This window comes from Notothenia rossii (assembly GCF_949606895.1).
Source record: "Notothenia rossii genome assembly, chromosome: 4".
NCBI classification, from domain to species: Eukaryota; Metazoa; Chordata; class Actinopteri; order Perciformes; family Nototheniidae; genus Notothenia; species Notothenia rossii.
The window spans coordinates 8550351-8575377 of NC_136902.1; the positions used below are offsets into that span (position 1 = coordinate 8550351).

A 25027-nucleotide genomic window follows, 5' to 3' on the forward strand; every position below is an offset into this window, starting at 1 on the left:
GGCAAATCAAGAGTGTCTCAATTAATTGGGGTTGGATGCTCGTCTCCGTATTTCTTTAAGGGTTGAAGCCGATAAGAGGATTTTTAAGCCTCGCCTCGAGCAGTTTAACAGACGCTGGTGTGTCTGAGCCAAAAAGAAAAACTGCACTTACAAACAAAATGATAGAAAAGTAAATAATGATGAAGGAGTAGACGTAGAAAAACAGAGAAGAAGACGACAGCGGGGGTTTGGAAGTCTGTCAGTGGATGTGCTTTGTCCGGGGTCAGAAACCTCCTCTATTTATTGAGTTATTCCCCTCCCGTCTTCCACTGGGACCTCCAGTCTAGTTATCCTCGCACACAAAGGCAGCTCAACACACACACGTGGCTGTCTCAGTGTGTGGGTGTCATGATGATGACATCAGAGGTATGACTATGTCCCAGTGTCATAGAGCCGGGAAAGTCTCAGTTACCACAGAAAACGCTTGGCACTGTCCAAGACCAAATGCTGGGAAATAAATATTATGAAATCTCGTATTTGGCTGATGATACATTCAGCTGAAGTGGGCAAATGAACTGCAGAGGTGGAAAAAGACAGATTATTGTTTGCCTGCACAAAATGTTCTTTGTTACTGTTATAAAAAGAGTCATTTCCCGGAGGCCATAAATCTGCTTTCAAGTGCAAGATTTCTGATGCCAAGATGTTTAATGAGAAATTTAAAGTCTAAGAAATCGGCCTTTGAGGGCATTGAACGGCTTTGAAAGTCAAAATCCTGGTTTTTGTTATTTCACAACAGGAAACACAGTAAACACAACATCTTCCTTCAATCATTATTAACGCTTCAGTGCCTTAACATAACCATAAAACTATTAAAAGTGTGATTACATGTCTGGAAGCAGCTAAATAAATTGAATATATCATTAGTAAACAGTTTCCACATACATTCTCTATCTGTATTTTCTCATTAAATTGACATTAACATTAACTCAGAAGGTTAGTCCCTTATATATTAATATAGAACATAGGATGGGGAGCACACACGCATGTTTAACTCAGTGGTGCTTTATTAAAATGACATTTGTATTAAATATTCATGAGGCCTGATGTGAAGGACATCAGCATTGTGATCTAACGACTGACAGACACACACACACACACACGTCACACACACACACACACACACACACACACACACACACACACACACTTAAATGCTGACCATGTTACAGCCTGGAGCAAATAGGCAGGGTGACCAACCTATAGGTGATACCATCTAGGGGTGTGTGAGTGTGTGTGTGTGTGTGTCAGTGTGTGTGTGTGGGGGGGGGGCGTAGTAAATGTGAGGTATGCAATGAATAATGAATTTAGGTGAATTTGGGTCATGCGGCCAACTGGAGGGATGAACTGGGAATAGCTCTTACTTTCCTTCCCATTGTGCGTTATAGAGTGTGTGTGTGTGTGTGTGTGTGTGTGTGTGTGTGTGTGTGTGTGTGTGTGTGTGTGTGTGTGTGTGTGTGTGTGTGTGTGTGTGTGTGTGTGTGTGTGTGTGTGTGTGTGTGTGTGTGTGTGTGTGTGTGTGTGTGTGTGTGTGTGTGTGTGTGTGTGTGTGCACTGAGGGGGAAGTATCCCCTCCATCCTCCTTTGAGTTTCCTTAATCTCAACATCCACACTTCCCAATTCTTTCCTGCAGATCGGAATCTATCAATGCATTAATTTCTCGCTCTGTCGCGCACTATCCGTCCACCTGCACCCCCCCTCCTTTAACTCTGTGATCCCCCCTCCCCCCCTCCGGCCTCCCAACAGACCGTCCCACCTGCACCCGCTCTCGCTCCCCTCCTCCCTCCTCCCTCCTCCCCCCTCCCCAGGCCTCCCCGTGGACTGGCTGGTCCACCTGCCTCCCTCTAAAGCCCCTCAGAGTGTGGGGGTGGGGGGCAGACAGAGTAAATTGGTACAGTATGTTTAATGTTAAACGGTACAGAACGGAAATATCGGTGCCTGCAGGTCTGAACTCTATAATGAGGTCTAAAGCATTAATCAAGCGGTCAAGTTTGGCTTTTTTTTAGCTGTCAACAATCATGAGACTTTTACAACGTGATGTGTTTGGGTTCGTCCGCTGATAAAAACTGAAACGTTGACTTTAATTAAATGTATTATGTCAACAAACTTCACATAACTAAATTAGGTTAGATGAAAGCAATATTATTAAGTTGAAGAAAGAAATATCAGGGTTCAACTTAATATTATTACTTTCAACTAACCTAAAACAGTTATGAATACACTCAATTAACGTCAATGTTTCAGTGTCTGTTACAGCAAGAAACACACTTAAAATTGTTTCCTAATTGTTAATAAACAACTTTTCCCCCACCAGCGTTTTTTATTCTTCGCAAAGCTTTGACGATCAGATTGTTTTCCGTTTTCCTCAGAGCCGAATGTAGCCACTTTTTCATAAACCATCAGGGGAGAAGCCAGTAATATATTAAAATATATTATATTGTAATTAACTCCCAATGCTGCTCAGATTAATCGCAGTGACAGCCTTATTTTTCTGATAGCATCACTTGGGCCCCTCCGTCCCCTCTAACTCATATACAACCACTAAGCTTCATGCAAATTAAACTGCGTAAAGTCCCCAATATGCAAATAAGCAAATTACATTATTTTGACAATTGCTTTTTGTGACTTTTGGAGCTGTTGCTAGCTATGTTCATTGGAATAGAGTTGGCAACAATGCACAGGAGTGGAGGCTTCATTTCCCAGCAGCAGACACACTGCATACAGCGAGGCTTATGGGAGACAATCGTATCGACAATGGTGGCAATATTCTACAGAATCCTTGTGCAATTTTGTAGCACAGAACGTGGCTTGGCTTCTCCTAGTTCTAAAATAATTGCTTATAAACATTTACATATGACGTTTTTTCAGAAATTGTGAAGAAAAACTTGATTTTAATACAAAAACAATTATGAATATTTTACTCAGTCCAAGCCGACATCTTAAAAAAACATATTTTTAACACCATTCCAAGAGCTTAAAATATAACTAAAAAGTTCAAATGTTCAGTTTAGGTTCAATTACAAACTATGGATTTGGGAGGTGCTTAAAACGAACACTATCCGGATTGAAACACTCTTCCTGCACATCTCTCATCTCCAAAGACTCTCATCTCTAATGGCTGGCTGTGTGATTTAATTCAAGAGGCCATATTGTGTATGGACAATGTGAAGTGAACAATACTGTGAGTTAAATGTCATCATGCAAACTGAAATGCAACCAAGAGGACTCAGTGGAGGTCAAGTGCCTTCAGGCTGCTCAACAAAGACACACACACACACACACACACACACACACACACACACACACACACACACACACACACACACACACACACGCGCACACACACAGACACTTTTAGGTCTGAAGAGGCGCCGACCCGCCATCATGCATTCTCAGATGAAGACTTAATTCATTAATGAGCGCCGGCCCTCCCCCTCTCTTTAACTCAGCGCCACAGTAGGAGGCCCATGAATATTTAAATTAAAGGAAGTCCTCACGAGTTACAACCGCACACCAGAATCAGTGTGTGTAAAGTCACCGCAGTGTGTGAGGCGGGTATTATTACAAGAACTGGAGCATGCTGGGACATATTTCCATCAGACATCATTCATTTTCTGTACGTCTGTTCCATTTTCTGTCTGCCCTCGTTACCTGTGGGGACCCCTACCACTGGTCGTTATCTCTCCCTCATTACTGCCCAACACACACACACACACCACACACACACACACACACACACACACACACACACACACACACCATACTTTACGTCCCACTGCTCTGTTTGGATCATTTATTTTGTAAATAAGCTTGGCAGGTAACAGCGGGGGCAGGTGTGTGTGTGTGTGTGTGTGTGTGTGTGTGTGTGTGTGTGTGTGTGTGTGTGTGTGCGTGTGTTTCTCTGTATTTGTGTGTGTGTGTGTGTGTGTGTGTGTGTGTGTGTGTGTGTGTGTGTGTGTGTGTGTGTGTGTGTGTGTGTGTGTGTGTTTCTCTGTATTTGTGTGTGTGACCCTGTGTCTTTGTGTGTGTCCCTGTGTGTGTGTGCGTATGTGGGTTTAAGTGACCGTGAAGGAGGGCAGATGTGTCTATCTTACTGGGTGTGTGTGTGTGTGTGTGTGTGTGTGTGTGTGTGTGTGTGTGTGTGTGTGTGTGTGTGTGTGTGTGTGTGTGTGTGTGTGTGTGTGTGTGTGTGTGTGTGTGTGTGTGTGTGTGTGTGTGTGTGTGTGTGTGTGTGTGTGTGTGTGTGTGTGTGTGTGTGTGTGTGAGAGAGAGAGAGAGACATGTGTGCTGGGGACAGGTTGCGTAATGATTAGATGTAGGAGGGGGTCTACATTAGCCAGCTGTCACTTTTTGCCCCTCACCCAGTGTGTGTGTGTGTGTGTGTGCGTGTGTGTGTTGCCGTTACATCCAGAGATTGATAAGTTATGACAGCCCCTGTCACCTCCTCTGCCCTTGTTGTCTGTTCTTATTTCAAGGACTCCTTGTATCCTGCTGGTGTCCGTACAGTCAGAGGACATTTGATATCGCTAATTTTCATAAGCTTCATTAATCATTTTAAATTAGCAATACATCTGCCAAATCACAAAAGGTTCAAACTGGACTTATCAACAAAATGTTCCCCAACGACATCCTCTCAATGCGAGATTATGGTACATTGTAGTTGTTAAAGAAAGATTGTGTACTTTTCATCAACATTTGACCAGAACCTCAATCTTTCCTTTCTTCAGTTCCTTATTATATTCATAGTGATGTCACTACGTTACTGTAGTAAACAAAGGAGTCCAATGAAGGAGTTTCAGGCAGGGGGGAGCGTGTGGTAGAGAAACTCCCTCTGGAGGTAACCAAGCCTTTGCAGACCATTTACATGCACCTATACAACACATTGTATTAAAGGGAAAACCCCCCACACACATAATAGTGACTCTTTTGAAACTAGCGTTAGCAAACAGAAATAACACATTCTACTTCTTTTTACCAATCAGACGGTCAATGGGAGTCTACCAATCAGAGGGTCAGTCAACGTGTCGAAGTGCCCCATTAGATACTGAACCCCAAATTGCTTCCCTTAGGCATGTGCCAGCGTCAGCAAAATCAAATAATGGATGGTAGTGGATGGACGAGTGATTTATGGTTCAAATAGGTAGATGGCTGTGACCAAGAGAACTGAGTCGATGCCTCATCCCAGTCTCTGGTTGAGTTTCAGTCATCATGTACCGCCTTATGCTCTGAGGGGCCTTTTGAATATTTAACTTGCACCACATTGTTTTTCTATTTCCAACCTTAATGAAAATACACTTTAGTTGTTATATTGTCGATGATATCACTCTATGTCCAGCTTTCCAGTACCCATTTACAAGGTGCTTCAGGAATACTTTGTTTTAATTTTGCTTTTAATATCATGACTGTTCGCTATATAGTTAGACGTGAAAGCACTTTGTCATTGCCTACACACGCAGGTCCTTCACTTACCTTACCACTTCCGTACTTTACTGAGAAAAGTGTTTCAACTGGACCTACAGTAATACCGGGCAGAAATCATGATTCCCTGCGAAAAGCATGAGAGACAAAGGGATCATTTCTCGGGATGAGGTGGGAAAACTCCCTCAAGACGAACACTATTTCTGTCTGTTTGTTCTCTGACGGGATGTCCTTGACTTCATCTCTTCTTGTTTAGTTTCGTGAAAGTGTTCCCTTAGATGGAGCCGCTGCCTCGTTCCAAGAGCTCAGGAGTGCCAGTCTGTTATTTTTAGGACGACTGTGAGTTTGCAAAAAAGTGCAGAGCGGATTTCAACAGGATTTTGAAAAGCTTTACCCACGGAGGAGGGTGTGTAATGCCTCACTTCAAGTAGGAACACGAACATGACCAAAGTTGGAGTAGTGTGGTTTTTTGGCCTGCATGGCGGTGTCAAAAAAAAAGGAACAAAGAGGGAAAGCTTGATCCATCTGTGTCTGCTTTTAACCCCCCCCCCCCCCCGACACTCCTGCTGTCACGGGTCACTGTTCAGTCAGCAGCCGCGGACAAAAGAGAAGATGTTTAGATGAATGGAAAAGCAGTCGATGTGGCAGAAAAACACTCACACACACACTCTCTCTTTGTAACGTCATTAGTGGAGGAGATGTTTCCTGCTGCTTTGATCTGATCTTCTGTCTCTATCAGGATGACCTCATGCCTTTGACTCACTCACACACACACACACACACACACACACACACACACACACACACACACACACACACACACACACACACACACACACACACACACACACACACACACACACACAAATGCACAGACACACACACAGTCTACATTTAGAAAAATATTTGTATTCCAGACGCACTCCCTGGGACTTAATTGTGCATTTCTAATTTGTAGGTCAACATCAAGTCAATGTTCCTCTCCTTGGAGTAAATTAATATTTGTCTTGTTTCTGGGGATGATTTATGTTTGATGAAATTAATGATGTACTTTCTTTCTTCTCTCCCCTTGTCCTGTGTGCCCTCCCCTCCTCACCCCCTCATCCCTCCTTTGTTCTCGGGTCAATCCTCCCTCTCCCTCCGAAATCTCTCCCCCCTTCCCTCTTCTCCTTCTTCTCTCCTCTTTTTGCAGCGGGACAACGGATCGTAGACCTGCAGAACCCTCATTCAGCGCATCACTGTGAAAGAAACACACACTCACACACACACACACACACACACACACACACACACACACACACACACACACACACACACACACACACTTAATACAGTTGTTTACTCCTCTCCACTCTCCAGAGGCTCCCCCTGAAGTGTGTGGATAAAGTGGGAGGGTGTGTGTATGTGTTGATGAGTGTGTGGGTGTCTTGTGACACTTTTCATGGGACATTGAGAGATGTGTGTGTCACAGTGGACGGGCTATAGGGGGCCGGTCTCCCCCGCCCTCCCCCTGCTCCTCCTCCCCCTCCTCCTGTCATTCTTCTCCTCCACGCCTCCTCTCGCTCAGGGAGCCATCAGCATCCCCGAAAACTGTGAGTACCCCAACATCAGCATCTCTGAATGTCAATAAAAAGTTGTTTTTTTCCCATCCTGAATTACATTTTCATTCAAAACAAGATCTTTCATGTTTTTAGGGTTGGAATTATTAATAACACTACAGGCAAAAAGAGTTGAAAACAAACACAAAAAGTCTTAGATAAGACCATTAAACCTCCCCAATGATCTTCCTTATTACTAGTTTCCTAAAATGGTATGTCTAAATATGCAAATTAGGCATTTTCCTAGTATGTGCTCATTTGCATATACCTCCAACATTTAGAAATATAACAAGAGGTTCAAAATGATTGTTCATTTGGTTGACATACAGTCAAGAGTTATTTACAGGGTAACTGTGGGAACTCTTAACCACTGACAGCAGTCATTAAAACAAACGGGTTTTGCCATTTGTATAGGAATACAATGTTCTATTTATCAGGCTATGAATGATAACGTTTTGTGTATTGAAGTGCTGCTACACTGGAGATTTCTGACTTGTTTTAAACACAACATTTGCCAAGTTTTTTATAAGACAATTATTGTTCCGTGTTATACATTTCCTGTTATGTTTAATGAAAACGAGGCATTAACTTATGCTAACTTTGAGGGAATTAGGGGAAATCTACAGACACAAAGTTAGTATAAAAAAATACTTAAATATGTATTTCAGAGGTCAAATACCCCAACGTTCGCATTGGAAAACAATGTGTTTTGCCTGTAGTGTCTTATCTGGTTCCTCAAAATATACATTTACGTTGCGTAACTCTGGTTTTTAATGTCAGCATCTTCAAATCAGGTGTCAGCAGGAACTTTACATATTATGCTGAAAGAGAAAGGAAACAGGAAAAACCCTTTTAGTGCTTGCATGCCCTTCTCTTGTCTTCATTTGTCTGTTTGCTTTGGCCTTTGTTTAAATTAATCTTGGGATGAATCGTGCAAATAAAGAATGTCTGCATGTGGAGAGACTTATCATTGAACCACATTCACATAAGCACTAACACAAATACACGTATCCAAACAATCAGGTTTCTAACGACCTCTGGCCCAGGGGTTCAGTTCAGAGGTCAGAAATGTCAGGCGTGAAGCTCCCAAAGGGGGAGAGGGGGAGTCAGGTTCAGAACGACCTTCATCCAGTGACCTTCTCCTCTGGGTGTGGCTCAGGGAGGAAGAGAGAGGGAGACAGGGAGGGAGACAGGATGTAAATAAGAGAGTGAAGAGAAAGAGATGGAGGAGGACAGGGAGGGTGGAGAAATGAGCAGAATACAGAGGGGAAGGGAGGAAGGAGGAAGGAGGGAAGGAGGGAGGAGACGACAGAGAGGGGAAAGATATAAATTGATCCGGGACGCCATCGTGTCTGAGTAGGAAAACAAAGAGGGAGGAAAATCCTTTAGACAAGTTATTATAGTATCCATGTTATTTATAATCGGTGGTGGACATAATACTCAGATCCTTTACTTGAGTAGTAATACCACAATCTAAAAATATAAGTCTGGATTAATACAAACAATGTTGATTCATTTAAAATACAGAAGGATTATCAGCCAGATGTGCATTAAGTATCAAAAGTATAAACACTTATTACCCAGAGTCTCTTTTAAAAGTGTTGAATTAGAATATAATATGTATATTGTTATATTATCAAAGTTTTCATCACCAATAAATATATTTAGGAGATTTTTCATGTTGTAATTTGTCAATGTGGACTATTTGTGTAGATTTTGAGTAGATGAGTCGTATATACTGTATATATATCATATAAACACATCATGTTATTGGTATACTTCAATCTTTCAATAAATGTGGTGAAGTAAGAAGTCTGAATGTCGTCGCAGACAATTGAAATACTTAAGTAAAGTACCTTCAAATACTGCTAGTACAGTACTGGAGTAAATATCCACTACTGTTTATAAGTAAGTAAATGTATAAATCTGCCATTAACACCTTCATCTAATATCCGTGTGAGTCTGCAGCATCTGAAGCGTCTGCCCTTGTCTAAGTGTTTTCTCTCTGCTCTCCTTTCCTTGCTTACGTGTGGACAAACAGATAAAGTGCATAACAGTAAGTGACTCTCCTCGTTGTGACATGAAGAAGTGCTTGATGGCCGCTCTCGTATAATGCACTTCACTCACCAATACATCTCGATGATCGAGGCCATCAGTCCAATATGTCTTATTGCTGCTGCCATATCGCTGACTGCCTGTTGTCCCTCATCGTCCCTGCAGCCTTTCTCTAGTCACTGAGCAGGATTGTCTTTATTTCATTTGTGACATGAGTACATTTTTGGGGGGGAAATGTTGAATGTGTTCATGTTTAGACTTTTTTAACGTATTTCTTTATCTTATAGTGCAAAGACAGGTAGACCATTCACATTAAACAATAAGTCATTGCTTGCTAAGAGAAGTAATAATGTTTCTCCAAAAGGTCAACTTCCCCCGCATTAAAAGAAGTCTACGTCTTGTTTTAGCTTGGCTTTTGGAATTAATTGAGGGTTTAATGAATAATTTATTTAACTTAAATAGATGCATGTAATCCTTGATCTCAGTGGGGAAGGTTTTAATTAAAAGAAGGGAATATTCTTAAACGCTTTCTTGCAGAGAATTAGTTGAGAAGATTGAAACCTCTGTATTAATGCAAGTGAATATGATGCGACAGCCAGAAGCTGCTTAGCTTAGCATAAAAACTGGAAACGGGGGGGCTGACTTTACAAAAACTAAATCTGTCTACCCTCTGCTCCAAAAAACTGACACACTTGGGAACATAACCTTTGTCGTTCATTCCCAACAAAAACTGAGGAATAGAAACTCAAGACTTTGCAGAAGTCCACATGTTTGAGCGAAGCTACTGTCTTCATATTGACTGAACCGACAGATACAGTCTGAGTCATAATACTGCAGACGAGCTGTGGTTTTCAACCACCTTTCACTCTTTCAACAAGCTTTATTGTGTTCACAAGCCAAGCACTTAGAGCAGGATGTGGTTGCTGCCATAATATGCTGGTTATTTTCTTTGTTGGTTTGACTGTAACCATAACATTTGACATTTGATATTTGAAAGGAATCATTTAGCCCTTCTGGGAATCTTTTAATGAGTCCATCACATTTAAAGGGATTGAGAAATCCAACAATGAATCAATCTCAGACTTACAGCTGGAACTACTGGTGGACTGAAGTATAAAGTATTTATGAGTATAAAGGGTTTAATAGGGTATTAAAAGGCATTATTAGCATCTGATGTCCTGAGAGACCGTGTGCTGTTGATCATTAAGATCTCTAACATAAAAGCTTTTAGCTCAACACATTTTGATGTGATTTAGCAAAACATAAATAAATATTGGGTCGGCTGTTTTAACATGTTTCCAACTGAAAATGGATGAACAATATTTAGCTAGCAAACTCTTAACAGTTAGCTACAAGTTAACAGTGTTTTAAATTGCATTACATTACATGTCACTTGTTAGACACTTTTATCCAAAGCGACTTACATACTCAATACTGTGGACAATCCCCACAGGAGCAATTTGGGGTGAAGTGTCTCAGGGACACAACGACATGCTGACTGCAGTGGGGTTTGAACCTGTGATCCCCTCATCCGAACACCAACGCATTAATCCACTGCGCCACACGCTTAAATAAATAGTTGAGACAGTAAACTTGTCAGTTATGTACGTCAGAAATAAACTGTTGGGTGCTTCTACTTCAGATCGATGACAGCCTGTTCTCCTAATACTTGTACTCCTGTATTTGCTTGTTCGTATAAGCTGTAATTACTGTACATTCAGGCGTGTGTTGCAAAGTATTTAATTACTGTGTGTGTGTGTGTGTGTGTGTGTGTGTGTGTGTGTGTGTGTGTGTGTGTGTGTGTGTGTGTGTGTGTGTGTGTGTGTGTGTGTGTGTGTGTGTGTGTGTGTGTGTGTGTGTGTGTGTGTGTGTGTGTGTGTGTGTGTTCAGTGTCGGAGCCCCCGGAGCTGACAGCGCTGCCAGAGTCGTACACAGCCTTTTCTCACGAAGACATCAATCTGCCCTGTGAGGCCACCGGTTACCCAACTCCCACGTACGTACAGCAGCTACATCTGTGTGTGTGTGTGTGTGTGTGTGTGTGTGTGTGTGTGTGTGTGTGTGTGTGTGTGTGTGTGTGTGTGTGTTCACAATATGTAACAGAGTGGACAAATATAATGAACACAGTAGATATGACTGTGTCTGGACGTCTTTCCACTTCCTCCCCCTCTGGCCTTCCCGTTGGCATGGCGATAAATGCTCTTCTAATAGAATCACAGCAATAACAAAATCATGTCTCTGGGTTTCCATTTCTCTTTGTCCTTTTTCCTTTCCTCCCACTCCTCTCTGCCTGATCTCCACTAACCTCTCTTACATAATTCTCTGCCTTTTTCTCTTTTTCAAATACAAATTTATATTTTGTTAAGGCGCACAATATTCCAAATGTGTGTTAATGTTGACAAAGCCCGGGAAAAGCTCTAAGCCCATTGGCTCCTACTGAAGACATTACATCTGTATAGGAAAATCAAACATATAGCTTCTTGTGTATGACAACACTTTCTTAAAAACGGACTTCCTAACACAGTTTGGTTTTGCATGAGTATTTTCCATATGTCAAGGCTGTATATCTTCTTTCTCTGTACCATAGAGCTCCATTGTTGTCCAAAAACTATTAATAACATATGAATGAGCCACACTGTTGCACTGGGTGACATGTTCATATAACCATGAACATTCACTGTGGTACATTTCTTTATACAATCCCGCGCACAGTCTCCTACAAATACTCTATAGAAAGTTTAGAGCACCTAATGTGTTCTAAATAGTATCCAGGAAATGCACTATTCCTTATATTCTCTCTCTTTTCAAAGATATGTCTTCATTTATAATCAATGGCCTTGAGACGAGACAAAGAGGGGGGTGAGAAAGGAATAAGACAACCTATCACATGGGAGTTGTTGACACTAGTCAGCTTATTTCGTTATTTGTTTTGTGCAATGACATGTAGGGTAATGCCTCTATTTGTTTTTGCAAAGACACATATTTAATCCTGTGTATGACATCTTAGTTGATTTGTCTTTGTATTGCAAAAATCTATCTTCCTCTTCAGTTTCCGCTGGGTGAAAGACGGCGAGGCGTTCGGGTCGGAGCGTGAAGGGTTCGGGACGTTAAGAGCCCAAAATGAAGAAGAGACACTCGACTCGTACGGAGGCTACTACCGCTGTTACGCCTCGAACACTCTGGGAACCGCCATGACACTATCCGTGCATCTCGTCGTGGAGCGTGAGTCACACACACACTGCAAACACACACACACACATACACACACACACACATACTGCAAACACACAAACACTCCAAACAGACACTCATCACACATGCTGATTCATCGTCACATGAATAAAATGTTACGAAGCATGTACAGTAGGACACAAATCCCCCCTTCTGTCTCTGTCTCTCCTCCTACACACACACACATACATACATACATACACACACACACACACACACACACACACACACACACACACACACACACACACACACACACATACATACATACATACATACATACACACACACACACACACACATACACACACACACACACACACACACACACACACACATACCTGCAAACACACACTTATCACACATGCTGACTCATCGTCACATGAATGAAATGTTATGAAGCATGCACAGTAAGACACAAATCCCCCCCTTCTCTCTCTGTCTCTCCTACACACACACACACACACACACACACACACACACACACACACACACACACACACACACACACACACACACACACACACACACACACACGCTTCAGTGACTCAGTGGGGTTGACTGGGGCCACCTGTTCTGCGCTCTCTTCTCTTGTTACCATAGCGACCATTTCCTGGAAACAGAGCTGCAACGTCACTCGGAGCGGGGGGGGGTATGTTTTCTTTTTTGGTTGGGATGTCAAAGTGCAGGGTCGTCTTTACGGAGATCAATTACTATGATATACAGTATATTGTTTAAAAAATGGTTGCAGCTAAAGAGGATGGAGAAGTCTACGTCACACATTTAACAGACAGTTGTTTCTTTAAGAGCAATTTGTTGAACGGTAGAAGCTCCAGTTGTGTTTCTATTCACATATTGAATAACGCTGTGACGCATGGTGAGCAGGTACATGTTTAAGTCAGGATGAATGCAACAAAGTGCGGGTGTGTGTATCATATCGGAGTGTACAGTTATTACTTTTTATGATTTTGTGTTGATCATGGATAATACTAATTGTAGAAAAATACATATATTAGAACATTTGTATAGAAACTGAAAAATTAACTGACCTTTCTTGAGGAGGTTTTTGTTGAGATTTTGCAACAAAAAGATGAAGGAAACACCTTTACCCATCAAGCTCTGAAGTAGTACTCACTTATCAGCTGGTTCTGCTGTCAGCCCAGAAAAACCCATAACATAAGGCGCTTTCACACCGGAGTACTTTGTCCCAGAAATAGTTCCGATAGTTCCTGGGATGTTGCGTTCACACCAAAAAGATCTTCTTTTTCGGGAACCTTTTCACCCATTTTTGAAAAAGGTTCCAATTTCTGATTGGCTGGGCGAATTGCAAACCACGCCCCCGTAAAACTCGTATTATCATTAGCATTAGCCCAGCGCACCAACGGAGAGAGACTAACTCATGGCAACACAAAATAAAACGTGGGATCGGTGGAGTGATGAGGAGGTGTCGGCGCTTCTGGTGATTTATTCGGAAGTCCCCAACTCCGTGGGACTCCGGGACTTCGGGTGGCAGTATACGCCGTGAAGTTGTTTGCGGCCTGCCAGTAAACCCAAAGCAGAAGAAGAAGAAGAAGAAGTGACGTCAGCGGCTTCATTTGCGTAATCCTCCCTCAGGGACTTATTCCGGCGTGAACGCGATTTACTAGATAGTTCCTGGGAAAAGTATTTGGTGTGAAAGCGGCTATTCAAATGCTTTCTCCTTGAGACAGCATAAAACATGGCAAATACTAGATTCAAGATTCTAAGGTTTATTGTCATAGCCTATACAAAACTATGGTTTAATTATTGAATGTATAAAAACAGTTAGGTCACAGTTTCCTCAACAGTGCAATTTACAAGACAACCATTTTTTATTTTTTAAATACTAATAAAATACTACCTGACAAAAGAAAAATGTAAACTTGCATTTAAAACAAATTCCTAAAGACCTCTCTTGATGTTTCTCTCGTTGATGGTTAGATGTTCAAGGCAACATGTTTGACCCCCTGGTTTAAAAGCTCCTCTTCTTCCCTTTTCTTTCGTTAATAGCAGACTAGACATGTCTATAGGCAGCGTAGCCTTTACTGCGTCACTGACAAAACTAAGCTGAAGCCGACTTTATAATTCTGAAGGATCCTGGCACACAACAGTTACGCCCTCCCCCTCTTGTCTACCGTTCTCTTTGATCCATAGTGTTACATCAACTGTGAAGAAACGAAAGCTGTACACAGTTTCACTTCTCGAGCGGAGAAAGAGTATCAAAAAACTGTAGTGTAAGCTCAAAGGTAGCAACCTCTGCGGAAATTAAAAAACTTTGAAGCAAGAAAGGAGCTTTGACTCCCTTGCAGGTTCACCGCATCATTTACTGTTCAAACTGAGACAGGAAAAAGCTGTAAGTGCAACAAAGAGAAACTAGGAAGCACTGTGTTGTGGCCTCATTACCTTACTGACTCAGCAGGTATCATGTTACCAGACAAGACCGTAGATCAAAATCAAATAGCTTTATTGGCATGATCATAATGACATACAGTATTGCCGAATCATTTTACAAATAATGACAACATGCATCTACAACTTGAGTTTATAACAAATTGAACAACAGCAGAATTAACATGTTTTACTTACAAGGAAAACAATACACATTCTTTAGCTTGAACAAACAAATGAAATTAAAGAATTCCCCCAGCTCGCCCCCCTATTCCTTAAAGCCCCTGTCACACTGTCCCGAAATTGACACCCGATGGACCCACGAATATGGAATTGTGAATTTTGCACGAAGATGGCCCCGAACCACACACGAAGGCAACATTTACATTACATTTAAGACATACAACTGCAACGAAAGTAACACAAACGATTATGTTAAAGTATTAGGATACTGTACTGATATTTTCAGACTTTGTTCTTTACTTTCTCCGTCTTTATATGTAGAAGATATTAAGTTTTCTCCGTCATGTTGTTTCCATAGCAACAACAACTTCCTCAACTTCAGAATAATATATGATATCCTTTTTAGTTTCACAGAACACAAATTGGGTTATTTACATAATATGTTTACATGATTTTGTTGTGCAATAAAACAACCCGATGGACACACCATAAAAGATGTTGAAATTCGGCTCTGATCGTAGCAACATCGGGCCATTGGTGAGGGCATCTTAAGCCATCTTTGGCATGCCAAAGATTTTGCCACCGCTCCCGAAGTTGCTGCCGGAGCCTGATAAATTCCACCGGCGGTCATACGATGGCTTAAGATGCCCTCACGAATGCCTTACGAAGGGCAAAATGGACACACGAAGTCAACACGAAAATGAACCTTCACAAGGTCCTTCGGCAATGCTTTGTGATGCCAAAGATTTTGCCACCGCTCCCGAAGTTGCTGCCGGAGCCTGAGAAACTCCACCGGCGGTCATACGATGGCTTAAGCTGCCCTCACGAATGGCCCGATGTTGTTACGATCAGAGCCGAATTTGAACATTTCCTTAATCGTGTGTCCATCGGGTGTCAATTTCGGGACAGTGTGACAGGGGCTTAAAGGGGATGCCCATTTTCGTGTTTCGTGTTTTGTATTTTATGCCTCTTCTAGGATATGTGATTGGTCAACCGCTCAGAGATGTCCCGTACCTCAGCCTATCACGTACAATGTGTTGGAGCGCTAGACAATACAAGCGCAGGTGTTAAAACGTGATATCATGTCAAATAAACAGAGGTGTCCAATGGCGGCATTTTATTCAGGGAGGGAGTGTGTGGGGGAGAAAGTTCCTCTGGAGGGATCACAGGGATTTTAGCCTTTGCAGACCATTGACATGCATAGATACCTATATCACACACTACAGGAAAGGGACAACCACAAAAAGCATAATATTAGGGCCCCTTTAACCGTGCAGATTCATTTCAATGCTAAGGATGTCCGCATTTCTTTGTCCCCTCTGACTAATAAAGGTATTCTGATTCTGATTCTGATGATTCGTGGTTCTTCACTAATAATCTTCTCCTTTGTGTTTCAGCTCAACCGGTTCTTCTGAAACAGCAAAGGGTCAATAAGAAAGCACACGAGGGAGATAGCATGATCCTGGCCTGCAACCCTCCAAACAGCTCCACCCCCCCGCACATCCACTGGATGGACAAGAGTGAGTCTGGCTTTCATCTTCTGCCTCCATGTCTTCTGTCCAGCTCACGAGACAGAGAGACACTTTGTTTCTGGTAGATTTCCAGTCTGCCTCTCTGTAAGTCTCCACAATCTGAGCAGCTTTGTCGGATGTTTTTGTTGCATCTCTCCTTCCAGCGGAGTCCCCTGTTGGAGGGATTTGCGCTGCATTGCAGATCATTTCCACTCAAACTAATGAATGCAGTAAAGTCAGCTGATGTCTGGGCTCTATTTTTCTAAATTGTTCCTTTTTCTTGTCCTTCCCCCTCTCACTGCCCGCCTGTTGAATAAGTGCATTTTAGCTCGTCCATTTTGTTTAACTCGCATAAAAAGTCAATACTGCAGTGCACTAAAGAGCCTTCCTGTTTTGTGCAACAACCTTTATGGTTTATTTCCCCCTCTGACATCATTGTACCTTAACTTGTCCCGCCTATGTGTCGTGTTTCCCTCAGGGATGGTGCACATCCAGCTGAACGACAGAGTGATGGTCGGCCTGGACGGGAACTTGTACTTTTCTAATGTTATTAAGACAGACAGCAGAAGGGACTACTTCTGCAACGCTCAGTACACCGCAGCCAGGACGGTCCTCCCTCTCCCTGGTGTCAGCCTCACTGTCATGCAGAGTGAGTACACACACACACACACACACACACACACACACACACACACACACACACACACACACACACACACACACACACACAGTGAAGTGGCCTAAACATGTATAATAGAAATGTGGCTTTAAACTAGAAAAAATGACACGCACAAAGGGGAAAAGTTGTCCTTTGGCAAAATAACAATTACAGATTTTAAATTATTGAAAACATTTGCGATGTGAGCCCACAACTCAACATAATATATGACATAGTTACTTTTTTGTATTCCTTTGGATTTGGAAATGTTGTATAATTCACCTTTAACTGATTTTAGACATACGCCAGTTATTAAGTATTGCTTCTCTATAAATTGTAGTGACAGGTGTTTCTATTATATTGTCCACTGTATTTATTTGAATGAGGGTAGGCTAAAAAATCACGCAAAGCAAAAAATAACTCATCTACACTTTTACGATGAAAACATGACAGTGTGATGTGAAATATGTACATGTGCTTCTCTCTCCAGGTAATGATCTTGTTCATGGCAAGAAGCCTGACTTCTTCCAGCCCGTGGGCTCCCACAGCTCCGTGCAGGCCCTCAGGAGCCGCAGCGTCGTCCTCGAATGTCTCCCCAAAGGCCTGTAAGGATCTCAGTGTGTGTGTGTGTGTGTGTGTGTGTGTGTGTGTGTGTGTGTGTGTGTGTGTGTGTGTGTGTGTGTGTGTGTGTGTGTGTGTGTGTGTGTGTGTGTGTGTGTGTGTGTGTGTGTGTGTGTGTGTGTGTGTGTGTGTGTGTGTGTGTGTGTGTGTGTGTGTGTGTGTGTGTACAGCTATTCAAATGTAGTTTTAATTCCACTATACATCAGGTCATGAACGTCCACATCGTATGATATTTGATTACACAACAGCTTTTGAAAAAAATAAACTACTTAAGCTCTGATCCAATGTAAACAGACCACTCTAAGGTGTGTATGTTTCTAGACTATCAGCCTGCAGTCATTTGCATGGCTTCTCAAATCAAATCACAGGCTGCGGATTTATCAACGTGTGTCCTTCTGCCATCAGACGGCCGCAGGGATTCAAACAACTAAAGAAATCCAAATTTTTTGTATGCAGATTTTGATCCGTTCAGAAAGTGTTTGATTTCAATTTTTTTTTTACATGTTACAGTTCAAAACGGTGTGATATACATTAGAAGTAAAACCAGCATAATTTAAAGTGAAAACTACATGCTACAGTTCAGGTGTTGTTGTTATTGACTGGCAGTAGTTCACTCTTGAATCAATAAGAACACTTCCTGGTTATTTCACAATAATAGCCCCTACTCCCTTCCAATATCTAAACTCTTATACAGGCATTTATATGAAGATACTTGAATATAATGCGGACAGTATGTAAACAGAAGAATGATAACACTAGGGCTGGGTAATGTATCAATAGTATGTTGATATTGTGATCTGAGACTAGATTTTGTGTTAGATATTGTCATATTCTAAAATGGCGAGTGTAATCTGTTCCTTGTTTTTAAGACTCAATTATATATATTTTCAGAATAGTCTTTACATACTTAGTCTTTTTTTAAACATAAATGATAATGCTTTATCTTTTAATGGCACATTCTTATCAAAGCACCACTAGTCCACCCTATAATATCGTCCCAATATCAATATTTAAGTATTTCGTTTTGAAAATATTGTGATCTTTGATATAATCCATGTCACCCAGCCACACATGCATCCTTCACCTGTGTAATCTATGCACACATTTAACGTTTTGTTATAATTGAAGACAACTGTTCAAATCATCCGATCACATGTTCATTACTGAGCTTGATTAAAGCAATTCATTTACAGTTCAATCTTGAATATTTAAGTATGACAGCAGGTAGCAATCCAATCCTGTTTTCCCTCAGTCCTTAATGGGCGCGCACACACACACACTGCTTACCAAACACACACACACACACACACACACACACACACTGCTTACCAAACACACACACACACACACACACACACACACACACACATACACACACACACACACACACACACACACACACACACACACACACACACACACACACACACACACACACACTGCTTACACACAGGTTTGACACTAATCCTCTTTATTCAATAATTCCATCTCTCCACTGTTTCATTGCTGTTTTGTGTTCGCTCTAATTATCATGCTTCCCCTGGGACTTCCGTCTCCATGGCGGTAAATGGAGGGTCATTATCATCTTGCCTTAACGATGAAATCGGATATTACATCATTAACAGGATCATCTGTGTTCATTCAACTCAAATTTCCTCAATATCTCTCTCGATCGATCCATCTCCATCCACCACTTGTTCACTTTGTGTGTCTTTCTCTGCTTGTCGTTTAATCCTGGTGTGTGTGTGTGTGTGTGTGTGTGTGTGTGTGTGTGTGTGTGTGTGTGTGTGTGTGTGTGTGTGTGTGTGTGTGTGCGTGTGCGCGTGTGCGTGTGTGTGTGTGTGTGTGTGTGTGTATGTGTCTGCAGACCAACTCCGAAGGTGGAGTGGAAGAAGAAGGATGGCAGCCTGGAGGAAACCAGCGGCAGGGTGGATTCAGATTCTCACGGCCGCTGGTTTCGCTTCGACAGCATCGAGCAGAATGATGACGGGGAGTACGAGTGCGTCGCCTCCAACAACCATGGCTCCGTCTCACACTCCTTCTCCCTCACTGTGGAAGGTAGGAACACACACACCGCAACAAAACATCCATCTTAAAACAAGAAAAACAATACGTGATTTGAGTTGACACAGACTTGAAACAGGTATGATGATCTGTGACTAATGAGGGTTGATTAGACTTAAGCAGAATGAGAATGAGATGTATTCAAACTTGATCATCTTATACAGTACAAGCAGCTCTTGATTAGCAGATTATTCTCAAAACAAGCTCAGTTAGAATTCATGGCTTGATATAGGATGGTAAGTCTTAGGAAGATCAGGAGTTTTTTCAGTGCAGCACATCAAATCAGAGATCCATAATACTTAGTTCGTCCTGCAGCGGGGACATTTACATTGTTAAAGCAAGGGGACAGTCCAGGTATAGGGCAAAGTTCAAATAAGTAGACTCACGTATTAAATAAAGACCAGGCACTTCATAAAATTAAATCAGTGCACATTTATGGTAGCGAAGAAATAAGTAGCAGCATTATGAAGTTAGTGAACATATATAAGAAGTGAAGTTGACATGTAAAGTACTTACATACCATTGTATAGAGCCACTGCAATTATAAGTTTAGGCACACATTATCTTGATGTCCTACAAACACTGAAACCTACATTTCCCATAATGCAACTCCTCCCTACCTGGTCAAAGTTTGCCATTTTCTTTTAAACTCCATGCGTAAAATTAGCAAGTTTAGAAAGCTCCCTTCGGGTCAATCTACTTATTCTATCTATCTTGAATTAATCCTATCTTGTTTGTCTTTTATCTCAAAACTGTGATATCATAACTCAACTGTTAGACCAACATGTGTGTAGAAGCAGCAGTGTGTAACAGGTGTGTGTGTGTGTGTGTGTGTGTGTGTGTGTGTGTGTGTGTGTGTGTGTGTGTGTGTGTGTGTGTGTGTGTTTGCAGCCCTTCCGTACTGGGTGAAGGAGTCTCAGAGTCTGCGCTACGCTCCGGGGGAAACGGTGCGTCTGGACTGTCAGGCTGAAGGCATCCCGACCCCAAAGATCACCTGGAGCATCAACGGAGAGCTGCTCTCAGGTACGTTAAAGGTCACCTATTATGCAAAATCCTCTTCTCCATGTCTCTTCTACATCAACATGTGTCCCCTCTTCTTCATGTCTCTTCTACATCAACATGTGTCCCCTCTTCTCCATGTCTCTTCTACATCAACATGTGTCCCCTCTGTGGAAAGAGACTCTGAATGTTTCAGGAACAAAGATTCTCTCTCTTTTTGTCCTGATCCATTTCTATAAAAACCTGTCAGAAAATGAGCTGATCAGATTTTGGCCACTTTATGATGTCATAACGATGTTTTTGGCTTGTGTAACCATTAGCCAATCAGCAACCAAGGTAACCCCCCCCCCCCCCCCCCCCCTTATCACCTGAATCTCCTCCTAGAGCACCATTGAGTTCTTCTTAACCAAATCTCTCTCAGAGGGGCGTGGGGAGGGGCTCCTTATTTTCATCTCAAGTAACAGACAGAGAATCAGCACTTTTCAAACAGAGCTGAAACAGAGGGGATTATGGGTAATGCTGCAATGATCTGTTTGGTGTTTGGAGCCAAACACTTCAGAGACATGTTCCGTATATATCTGAGACCTATAATATATTGATGAAAAACAGTATGACAGGAGACCTTTAATGGATCCTGGATGTTGTTGAACTCTATTAGTTAAGTGTGTCGACAAACAGGAAGTCAGACCTCCATTTATCCTTTCAATGCTTGATGATGATATCGCATATGGATGCACTAATAATGATATTACACTCTGGGATGATACCATTGTTTCAAGCAGACATTTGGCCAATGCCAATACCCTTCTGAGCAAAGAAGTATTCATTATAAAAACTGAACTATATAGAACATAACTGAACTATTTAAAGTCATACAACCCTTCATTACACCTTCTTTATCCGTGAATGCGTCCAAATTCAATCAAACAGATTTATGAATGAACCTTTTATAGCCTTTTTTTTTTTTTAAATACTTTTTAGCCTGCTATAAAACCTCCTATACAATACTATACTGAGTTCTAAAGTTGTTGTCTACCCTCCCTCCCAAATGTAAAGCGTCTTTGGGTTCAAGAAAAGCGCTATAGAAATACAATTTATTATTATTATTAAAGATACTGTTAGTCTCTCTGTCTTGTTGCAGCTATTTTCTGGTTAAGGGTTAATAAATATTACATTTGTCTACACTGTTTACAGATCCTATAGTATCCGCATCAGCAAATTATGATGTCTGAAGTGCTCGGCCCTTTTTGGCACTTACAACTCATTTAGTAGATATTTTTAATTTGCTTTTTGAATGATCAGCACTTTTTGAATGAACTTTTCTTTTGGATCGCTTTAAATATGGCTGCAGTATTATATTACATAACGCTTAAAGGACCAGAGATAGATTTCAGGTAAGAGCAGCGATCATTTCCCGGCTCCAGGCAGTCCAACTTATTGGTCCACTATAACAGAGAGCCTTTTAACATCAGATGAATTAAACAGGATGGTGAGGAGATGGACTCCAGGTCCTCAACTGACTCAGAGAGAGGGGGGGAGAGAGAGGGGGAGGAGAGAGAGGGAGGAGAGAGAGAGAGAGTACAACAGAAAGAAAGAGGGTTTAGAGACAAGTAGAAGAAAGATTATGGAGGTAGCAAAATAGAAGTGAACAGGGGAGATAGAAACGCAGGAAGGTAGAATAAGAAGTTAAGAAAGTAAAACATAATTAAGTTGTCAATGTAAAAGAAGGAAGCTGTGGAAGGAAGGAGGAAAGAAGGAGTTAGGAGATTTGAAGAAGATAGGGAAGAAAGAGACAACACTTAATATGAGAGGGTTAGGACTAGGGGGAAAAGAGGAAATAACCAAGGAAGTGAGGTAGAATGAAAGAAAGGATGAAAGGAAGGAAGGAAGGAAGGTGGCAAGGAGGGGAGAAAGTGGAAGGAAGAAAGAAAATACATTGTAGGAGGAAGTAAATGAAGAAAGAGGAATGACCAAATGAAGTGAGGTAAAAGAAAAGGTTAGAAATATAGGAAGGAAAGAAGGAGGGAAGGAAGGAAATCAAGGGGGGAAAAAAGGAAATGAAAACATAAGACAAAGAGTGAAAGGAAAGAAGGAAGGAGGGGAGAAAGAAGGAGTTAGTGAGAGAGAACATCAAAGGAAGAAGGAACCGGAATAAGCATGAAAATAAGGAATGTGTAGACAAAGAGGAAAGAACAACAGAAGTGAGATGAAAAGAAACAAAATAACAACATTGAGATAGAGTAGAAATAAAGTCTATGAGCACTAAATTAAAGCTGCAATATAGGAAGGAAGGAAGGAAGGAGGGGAGGAAGGAAATCAAAAGAGGAAATAAGGAAATGAAAAAATAAGACAGAGTGAAAGGAAGGAATGAGGGGAGAGAGAAAATCAAAGGAAGAAGGAACCGGAGTAAGCAGGAAAAGAAGGGACTTGGAGACAAAGAGGAAAGAACAAATGAAGTGAGATGAAAGGAAAAGAAGAAACAATATAATTGAGATAGTAGAAATAAAGACTATGATCATGAACTATAGGAGCAGAAGGGAGGGTCTGCCACAGTGAGAGTTCGGGGTCTGAACAGCTGCTGCTCCTCCTGTTGGACCTGCGCTCCTTATCTAAACACGTCTTTGTGTTCCGCCCGTAGAGAGTTTCTGTTTGACAAACTCACATAACGTCACATTGTTCAGTCCTGTTCCTAACCTCTTCACCTCTCCCCCCCCCCCCCTCTCTGTGTAGATGTGGACGATGACCCTCGTCGCAGTGTGTCGGGGGGTGTGATGATCCTGAGGGACGTGGTGTTTGCAGACACCGCTGTGTATCAGTGTGTGGCCTCCAACAAACACGGCTCCATCCTGCTCAACATATACCTCTATGTTGTTGGTATGTACGCTGCAACTTCCTGTCAGCTTGCAGAGGTGGGAAGTAGTGGAGTACAAATACTTCGTTACTGCACTTAAAGGTGGGGTATGTAAGTTTGAGAAACCGGCTCGAGATACACTTTTTGTTATATTCCATGGAATGCTCTTAACATCCCGATAGCAATGAATATCTGAAGTGCTTTGACAAAAAATCCATAAACAAATGTCATCTGTGGAAGCCGTGGCGCTGTAAAAAGCACGACCAATCATCTGAGCCGGCCCGGCTAAAGTAACTGGATGGCCTACCTGCCTGTCAGCCTTCCATCTGAGCACAAACTCATCTCTGCCCTCATTGGTCATGTGCGCGTTCGTGTGTGTTGGAGGAGGGGCTCTGGAAGGAAGAGACAGATTTTTTCCAGTCATTCTCAAATTCTAGCAATCTTGAGCCGGTTTCTCAAACTTGCATACCCTACCTTTAAGCACATTTCTCTGGTATCAGTACTTTACTCCACTACTTATTTTTCTTACGACTTTTGACTTTTACTTCTTACATTTTGAACCCAAATACCTGTACTTTCTACTTCTTACATTTTGAACACAAATACCTGTACTTTCTACTTCTTACATTTTGAACTCAAATACCTGTACTTTCTACTTCTTACATTTTCCAAACAGGCTGGTTCCTTTAGTCTGAATGTGTGTTTGGTGGCGTGATCATTATTATTTAGAGTCATTGCGTGCCTACTGATTTGAACACGATCCGTGTATCCATCATTTCCTGCTCTTCTCTAAAGAAGAGGGACCAATGAAAACGTTGTCATGTTGCCGTTGTTCAGCATGGAAACATTCATGAGCTAACAATTACATTATTGTTCTATTAATATAAAGGGAGGTCAGGTACTCTTTAAAACAGCTGCTAGTTTTAGGTACTTTTTAAAGAAGTTTAGTCAGTACTTCTACTTTTACCAGAGTATTTTTAGACACGAGTATCTGTACTTCTACTTGAGTAAAGGAAGTGTGAACTTGTGCCATCTCTGTTAGCTAGTTCAAAACTCTTTGTAATGTGATTGATTAGTCATTTCTACTACAGGGCTGAGTTGAATGCTAGATTCTTATTGGTCAATCTGGACATTCTGTGGTCTGTTATGTCTGTATAGCAGACTGTTGCTAATGAAGGCATGTCTCACACTAACAGGCAGAAAGAGTTTTGGTCAATTTAACGTCAGCTTTGGCCGAAAACATACATTGGTTTCCGTTCATTTTCAGAAAACACCATGGAATCATTTCTTTAAATATTAATTGTATTATTTTATTGGAGTACAAACCTTTGGATTCAGGCCGGCTAAACTGTCCCTGGTAAAGAAATGGAGTAATAACAAGAAAACAACACGGTTTAAA

At 41.6% G+C, this 25027-nt stretch overlaps 1 protein-coding gene across 3 annotated transcripts in view; it reads left to right on the forward strand.

Moving 5' to 3' along the window:
• LOC307036201 (neural cell adhesion molecule L1.1-like) overlaps positions 1 to 25027 on the forward strand; it is a 59809-nt gene that overhangs the window by 12875 nt on the left and 21907 nt on the right. The window contains exons 2-11 of one of the 3 annotated variants that reach the window (XM_079676282.1): positions 6647 to 7046; positions 9094 to 9108; positions 10998 to 11100; positions 12154 to 12326; positions 16322 to 16444; positions 16914 to 17084; positions 17584 to 17698; positions 19582 to 19772; positions 20670 to 20801; positions 23508 to 23651. In XM_079676282.1, the coding sequence (XP_079532408.1) occupies positions 6911 to 7046; positions 9094 to 9108; positions 10998 to 11100; positions 12154 to 12326; positions 16322 to 16444; positions 16914 to 17084; positions 17584 to 17698; positions 19582 to 19772; positions 20670 to 20801; positions 23508 to 23651 (1303 nt within the window). In that variant the 5' untranslated portion in view covers positions 6647 to 6910. Of the gene's footprint in view, positions 1 to 6646; positions 7047 to 9093; positions 9109 to 10997; positions 11101 to 12153; positions 12327 to 16321; positions 16445 to 16913; positions 17085 to 17583; positions 17699 to 19581; positions 19773 to 20669; positions 20802 to 23507; positions 23652 to 25027 lie in introns of those variants that run through there. The other 2 variants (XM_079676283.1, XM_079676284.1) reach the window with 2 other exon arrangements.